The sequence below is a fragment of the Oratosquilla oratoria genome, chromosome 15 (genome assembly GCF_046742065.1).
Source record: "Oratosquilla oratoria isolate Oo_2021 chromosome 15, ASM4674206v1, whole genome shotgun sequence".
Classification (NCBI taxonomy): Eukaryota; Metazoa; Arthropoda; class Malacostraca; order Stomatopoda; family Squillidae; genus Oratosquilla; species Oratosquilla oratoria.
The window spans coordinates 58,417,783-58,425,282 of NC_134791.1; the positions used below are offsets into that span (position 1 = coordinate 58,417,783).

Sequence of the window (7,500 nt, forward strand, 5' to 3'; positions counted from 1 at the left end):
TCTCAAGCGCCATTCCTCCTTTCCTCATTCCATTCCTCCCTCCTTTCTTTCTTGTCTTCCTTCCTCCCTCCATTCCTTCCTTTCTTCTTTTCTTTTCTTGTTTCTCTCCTTACTTATTTCTTCTCTTTCTTCTTTACATCTTCCCTAATTTTCTTCTTTCCCTTCATCCTTCCATTCCTTCTCAATTTCTCCCTCCTCTCTCGCTCCTTCTCCTCTTTATCGTTTTCCTCTCTGCCTGTACGTGCCCTTCCTTTGCACAAGATTACTAACCTCGTCATTTTCATTAGATCGAGTCATTCGGAAATATACACGTTTCGTGCCAAAAGGCATGAGAGGCTTCCTTGAAGAACTTGCTGCCCAAAGTGGAGGGCGGTCTCACTGAAAGAAGAGGTAATTAGATCCGAGTTAAGCTCAACTCTGTTTCGGGTTCCGATAATTAATTTTCTTAAAGACCGAGGGACCCATGATGGAGATGGCGTAGGTCCTGCGCTGGTTTGTTCATCCATATTTTTTATGTAATTTGATATTGCCCCCTCTACATGAGTCATTCAAGTTTCCTGCCACGAGAGTGATATATATATATATATATATATATATATATATATATATGTATATATATATATATATATACACACATATATATATATGTATACATATATATATATATATATGTATATATGTATGTATATATATATATATACATATTTATATCTATATATATATACATATATGATGAAGGTGGAAAAAGAAGTCACGGGTCTAGTTCCGAGTTCCTGAGTTTATTCCTGACCGGTTTCGCCCTATGCTTCTTCAGCGAAACCGGTCAGGAATAAACTTAGGAACTCGGAACTAGACCCGTGACTTCTTTTTCCACCTTCATCAACTTGTCACAATGTACCAACATATATATATAAATCACTTTAAACTGTGCTCTTGTTCCCGAATACACTTCTACAAGTCCAATCTTACACTTACTTGACACCGACGCTGTCCACGTCAAGACTTTTGAGTTCCCCGTGCCGCTCGCCACCACACCTGCAAAGATAATTAAACAATTAAATAAATAAGCAAACGTAGTTACACAGTAATAGATAGATAAGAAATACATAAACGAAAGAGGGACTGAATCACTATGTCCCCTTAAGCTGCATAGAAGCGTTTGACGTTACCCAGAATACGCTCTGTGAAGAAGTCTTTTGAAGGATATCTCCAGTCACAACTGGCTTAGACTCTTCGGCAGAAGGTGCCGAGCTGAACTTAGCAAACTCGGCCGCCGTCGTTAACCAGGACAAAATCCTTAAAGGCATAATGTCTACTAAGGAGCTGATCAACTGTGATAGCTTTAGTCATGACAGACAGACAGACAGACAGACAGACAGACAGACAGACAGACAGAAAGACAGACAGACAGACAGACAGACAGACAGACAGACAGACAGACAGACAGACAGACAGACAGACAGACAGACAGACAGACAGACAGACAGACAGACAGACAGACAGACAGACAGACAGACAGACACACACACACACAGACACACAGACACACAGACACACAGACACACAGACACACAGACACACAGACACACAGACACACAGACACACAGACAGACAGACAGACAGACAGACAGACAGACAGACAGACTAACCGAGGGTGCGTGTCAAGTCGCACCGCCGGAAGGACGGGTCGAGGACGCATATGATATTGAGGTCACCGCGTGGGATCGCACGCCAATAACACACAGCCGCTGCCTCAGTTATCATCTATTTATCCTCACTGGCGTAGTGGTTAACGTAGGGGGCTGACATGCTACGTAACCGAGCTCGCACCCCGCTCTAGGCTCGAAATTTCTAAAAATACAATTGAACAAGGTATTGGGGGTGTAAGGTCATAGTATTTTCTATAGATCAGGGAGTGTATGAGTGTATAACATCTCATTTGAGAAGGTAATAGCTGTCGACTTGGAGTCCGGCACTTGATCCAAGATCATAGTAGTAAATCATACTCATATGGAAACATCCAAGTATTAACTTTTTTTTTTGTACTGAAATTTTCCATTAGCTGAATAATATCACCTGACGACATCCAAAACAAATACACATGACATCAGTAGCAGTTAAAAGAAGATAAAATGCCTTTGGATGTACATTTTTCTTCCTTGAGGCTTACTATAACTTCTTGGCAGGAGACAGAAGAATTGCACATGCCCAGTAAGAGGGACAGGGTTAATCGTGGCCTCTTTATTTCATATCACATTAACTCTCCTCATGCCCTCGTCTGTTGTTAACATAACAAAAGTAAGAAGGTGAGTCACTGTGTAGAAGAGGCGTGACCTACAGCGAGAGAGACCATGAGTCACTCAAGACACCTGTGCCTTCATGTATACAATATAATAACCACATACCACATGTGCCTCTGTTACACTGACCTGGAAAAGGAGAATAGTCTTAATTTAACTCTTTCTCTCTTTGTATCTTTATTTCTCTCTTTCTATTTTCCTCACTTTGTTTCTCTTTTCCTCTCTTTTCACATTTCCTCTCTCATTCTTTCGTCCCCCGAGGCCCAGGCGTTTTGTCGTTATGCGTAATCCTGAACCCTTTCTAATGCGGCCATGTTCCATACCTAAACTGTTTCACACGACGTGCTGTCTCAGTAAACGATTGTCTCTTCATCTACAGCAAGTTGCAATTAAACACCTTCACCAACTGTACTACTATTTCATTATCGACAGAAAAACAACGTTTCAGTAACATCAATACGAAATACCCTTTTACATAAGAAAACGCTCTTCCATCATTGATATTAAATCTAGTATGACATTGGCTATACCTCTATATAACAATTCCACGTAATACAAAAAGCCCACAAGTAAACAACCGGACAAAATCCCTCAACCCCGTCTCCTTACCCTTTCTGCTGTGAGCCAATTCGAGCGAATCAGGCTGACAACTTCCCCTGGTTCCAGAGGAAGGAATATTTTAAATTAAATAATATGAAATGGAAGAGGAGAATAAGGAACAGATGTGAGTGACAGAAGAGATATAGAAGAAGGTAGAGAAAATGGTGGAGAATGAGGATGAGTAATATCAGGAGGAAGAAGAGGAGTAAGAGGAGGAGGAAGAGGAAAACGAAAAGGCAAAGAGGAGGAACAGGAGCAGGAACAGAGATACTGTAGGATCTAGAAGAAAAGAAGAATGAGCAAAAAGGAGAATGAATAGCAGGGAGACGAGAAAGAACAATATGAGGGAGAGGGGAACTAATAGGAGGGGAGGAAGGAGATGGAGGATGAAGATGAGGTGGTCCTGGTGAGGGCAAAAACAAGTGTGAAACAATGGGTCACACAGGGGCTTCAAGAGTAGCAATGGATTATGGGGAGGAAAAGGCAGAGGGGAATAAGCAATCAGGGGAGAGGGTGGGAGAGCAACAATCAAGGACAATTGAAATTGCGGAGGCTTTTATTCATGACCCAGATCACTTGAGGAGGTTGGCAACACAGGGACTTTGATTCTAGCATAGTATTACAGGAGAGAAAGAAGACAAAAAATTCAGAATTTTAGGAATTCAAGGGATAAAATTCAGAAGTCGCCATCAGGCACCCACCAGGGAGGTCGTGGAGGAAGAGAAAACAATCTGAGGTCTACGAAATGTGTACGACAAAAGGGGGCGGAGAAAAGTGATAACAGAAAAGCAAGTACAGATGGAGGAGTAGGAGGAGGAAGGAGTAGAGGAGGAATAGAAAGAAGAAGAGGAGGAGGAGGAGGACGGTGTCAACGGTGATAACGACTACGGTGACGATGGCTCAACTCCGCGAAGTCAAGACGTGAAGCTCCTGACCCCCTGCCCCCGGCGGTGAAGACCGCAGACTCCCGAAACAAAGTCGCGGGAATCAATAAGAAGCCCCCAGGAAGCCAAAAGAAACCACGCGGTGATACACGGGGGACCCAATGGGGTTCTCCGCAGACATCCTAGGGGACCCATCAAAGCCACAGAGGGACACACGAATCCATATTGAGCTACAGGGAGCCTTCGGGAGGCTGAAGGGAAGATGAAGGAAGGGAGGAGGAGGAAGAGGGGAGAGGAGAGTAAAGGAGTGAGGGGAAATGCATGGAGGAAAAGTATGAATGGCCAGGAGAAGGAACTGATCAGTGAGAGAAAAGAGGAAAAAAGAAGAGATAGATAGACAGATAGATAGATAGATAGATAGATAGATAGATAGATAGATAGATAGATAGAGAGAGAGAGAGAGAGAGGGGGGGTGCTAAAGGATACACAAAGTGCTAACGACAGAAGAGGAAGAACTAGGCCCGAATGAAGGGTCACCAATCGAATCATTGGAAAAGAATGACAAGAAAGATGTGTTGTGTTCTTACGAGGCATGACGGAACTGGAAATTCGATCACGAAGGATCACAAAAGAAAGCAATAAAGAAAGAGACTCTTGGGACACTAGCTGGACCGGAAGTAGAATTTGTATTTAAACAAGATTGTATGTTGTTGTTTTTTTTACCATGGAATTAAAGCTCATGGAGACTTGATTAGAATCATAAAGGTGGTGCTTCTAGTTTTAGAAGATATATACAATACAGTAAATATATTAATATGGAAAACATGCATACACAAAAATATTAACAAACTACTGAACATAACAGTAAAACATAAGCAGATGGGGCGACAACTTCCTCACATTTCTCACGTATTCGCTTACATTCCTTCTCTTTTTCATCCTGCTCTTCTCCCTTCATAATCATTTTCTTTTTATGATGATTATTTTTCTTCCATATTTTGTTTTTGTTAATGCCTGGTGATAATTTTTTCTGCTGCAAGGAATTAGCTTTTTGCTCGCTTTCTATCATTTCCTTTCGTCGCATCGTTCACATGCGCTTCCATGCAGAAAGATTTTCTCGTTGTTAGAAATATCCAAATTCATGAAATCTTTCCCATTTGGAGTGAAAAATTTCAAAGTGTAGTAAATTCCTGATACTCGAAGCACTAATATTTTGGTTTATTTTTTTGAATTAGTATTAGTATAGTATCTTAAGATCCTTGGGGATGAAATTGCGCCGAGGTGGAATCATAGTGATAATAACATATTTATAAAGGATAATTGAACTGGGTGCTAGTAGAAGTTGATTTTTTATTTATTTATTTGTTTCCATTCTTTTTTATTTATTGATTTATTTATTCATTCATTTATTTATTTATTTATTTTTGGGATCAGTCTCAAATTATAAAAGAATGCTGTATGACTGATCCGTACAGATGTCACTAAAGCTTCTAAAATATTAACGACATAAATCTTACGTGGCCAAATGTCCATACATTTTTTTTTCTTTATTAGTGTTTTCGTTTGGTACCTTAGAGATAAACAATTTTTAGAACTTTTCAAGTTACTCCCAGAACTAGTTTTCTGTTTCCAAACTCAATCTTATCACCACATAGTTTTTACTACCACTCTCTCTCTCTCTCTCTCTCTCTCTCTCTCTCTCTCTCTCTCTCTCTCTCTCTCTCTCTCTCTCTCTCTCTCTCTCTCTCTCTCCTTCCTCTGTTTCTCCTCTCTCTCTTCTATCCCTCCTTCCACTTCTCGTCACACTCACCATTTCCCAAATTCACTTTGTCATCCTCACCGTTTACTTTTGTCCTTGTGAGTACATTACTCCGCTTGTTTGTTTCTTCTGCCTGCCGCCAGTAAATTTCATTCAGCTAAGGGGAACTCCTAGGAGGCTAAAGAGCTAAAGTCTTTCTTGATTAACCCTTTGACTATTTAGTTCGACTTGTTTGCTTATTTCGCCTGCCGCCATCTGATCTCATTCCATCACGCTGACTGGGTTTCATTTAACGCTCATATTATTCTCCCTCAACCACCTTCTCCTCTTCCTCTTCCTCCTCTTCCTCTTCCTCCTCTTTCCCTTCCTCCTCTTCCTCTTCCTCTTCCTCCTCTTCCTCTTCCTCTTCCTCCTCTTCCTCCTCTTCCTCTTCCTCCTCTTCCTCTCTTCCTACTTCTTTTCCTTCACCTCCTGTTCATCTTCAACGCCTTCCTACATCTCCCCTTCCTGTTCCTTCTTCTGTCTTCTTTCTGTTCATCCTTCTCTCTTTCTTCTCTCTTTTATCTCTTATTCCTCCTCCTTGTTCTTACCCCTCCTTTTCCTTCATGACTAACTCCTTTTCTTTGTTCCTCCACTTCTCGTTCTCTTATTCCTCCTCCTCCTCCTCCTCCTCCTACCCCTCCACCTCTTTCTCCTCCTTCTTCATCTACGCCCTTGTACTGATTATCCACTCCCCCTCATCCTTGACGTTTTGTCCTGATTACATCGTCACAGGAGTTGTGGATCTCACAAAAGCCGCTCTCCTCTTTACTTTGCGCATGCGTGAGAGATTGCCCCTCCCCCCTCCCCACTTCCTCCTTCCTCCTTCCACCCTCACTTACATCACAATCGTCGCCGTTACTACAGCATAATCTCCATCGGCAGAACCCCTCCGTACTGGGAGATTATTTTTATTTATTGATTTATTCATTTATTTATTTATTTATTTTTATTCCGGCTATTACCACGACTTTCATTTATTTCAGTGGCATCCCCTCGGTAACAAGCAGATGACAGCCCACCTATGTTAACCTCTTACTTGCTAGTGGGAACATTTGATTTTGTTTATTTTCATTCATCATCGTGCCATCCTCTAGGTGACGAAGGAATAACAGACTAGATTTTACTGATTTTCAGTTCTTCAGGTTTACTCTAAAGGTTTTATCCTGGTTCACAATGAACAATTTCCCTTAGCTGTGGGGTCATCGTTGTGTCGAATGGGTCAGATTCTAATTCTGGGAATTCCCGTGAGATGGCGTCGCCGCAGCAATCATTGTTTGTCTCTCTCCTATCAAAACCCAGATGATACCTTCGGCCTCTCAAAGGCATCATCTACTACCTACACGGAAAAACAGCGCAAGCAGACACATACGCAGAGGAACACCACTACCATCCTCCCATCCAACTACATGGAGAGACAATCTAAACAAAAAGAAAAATATTATCGCACCCATAAATACTTTACCTGATTTGGTATTATCTAACCATTCTAAATTACAAATATTGGTGTCTCCCTAAGTTTCTGTATTAACTCTACAAACACCAAAGACAAATCGGTCAGTATCACTTTCCAAGAATGATCTAGATAAGAACAGTTCAGTTAATTTCGAATAGGAAACTAACGATACGGCTTCATCAGATGGCGTGACAGACACCTAACTCAACCTATTTATTCATTCTCTCTCAGCACACGTAATTCCTCATGGCGTCATAACGTTGGGTTTCTTTCCGCCGTTTTCTGTTGCTACCTCTCGTCGGTGTCGTCACATTTTTTTTTCCGTGACTTTAGGTATGGTTAAGTTAGGTCAGATAAACTTAGGTCAGGTTAAGTTAGGACAGGTTGGTTAGGTCAGGTTATGTTATGTTAGGACAGGTTGGTTAGGTTAGGCTAGGTTAGGTTAGGTTAGGTTAGGTTAGG

The 7,500-nt window shown here is 41.5% G+C and overlaps 1 protein-coding gene across 1 annotated transcript in view; it reads right to left on the reverse strand.

Annotated features, from left to right (window-relative positions):
* The window catches only part of LOC143033178 (uncharacterized), a 284,443-nt gene that overhangs the window by 146,541 nt on the left and 130,402 nt on the right, over positions 1-7,500 (reverse strand). The window contains exon 4 of the mRNA XM_076198373.1: positions 976-1,035. Coding sequence (XP_076054488.1) covers positions 976-1,035 — 60 coding nt within the window. The remainder of the gene's footprint in view (positions 1-975; positions 1,036-7,500) is intronic.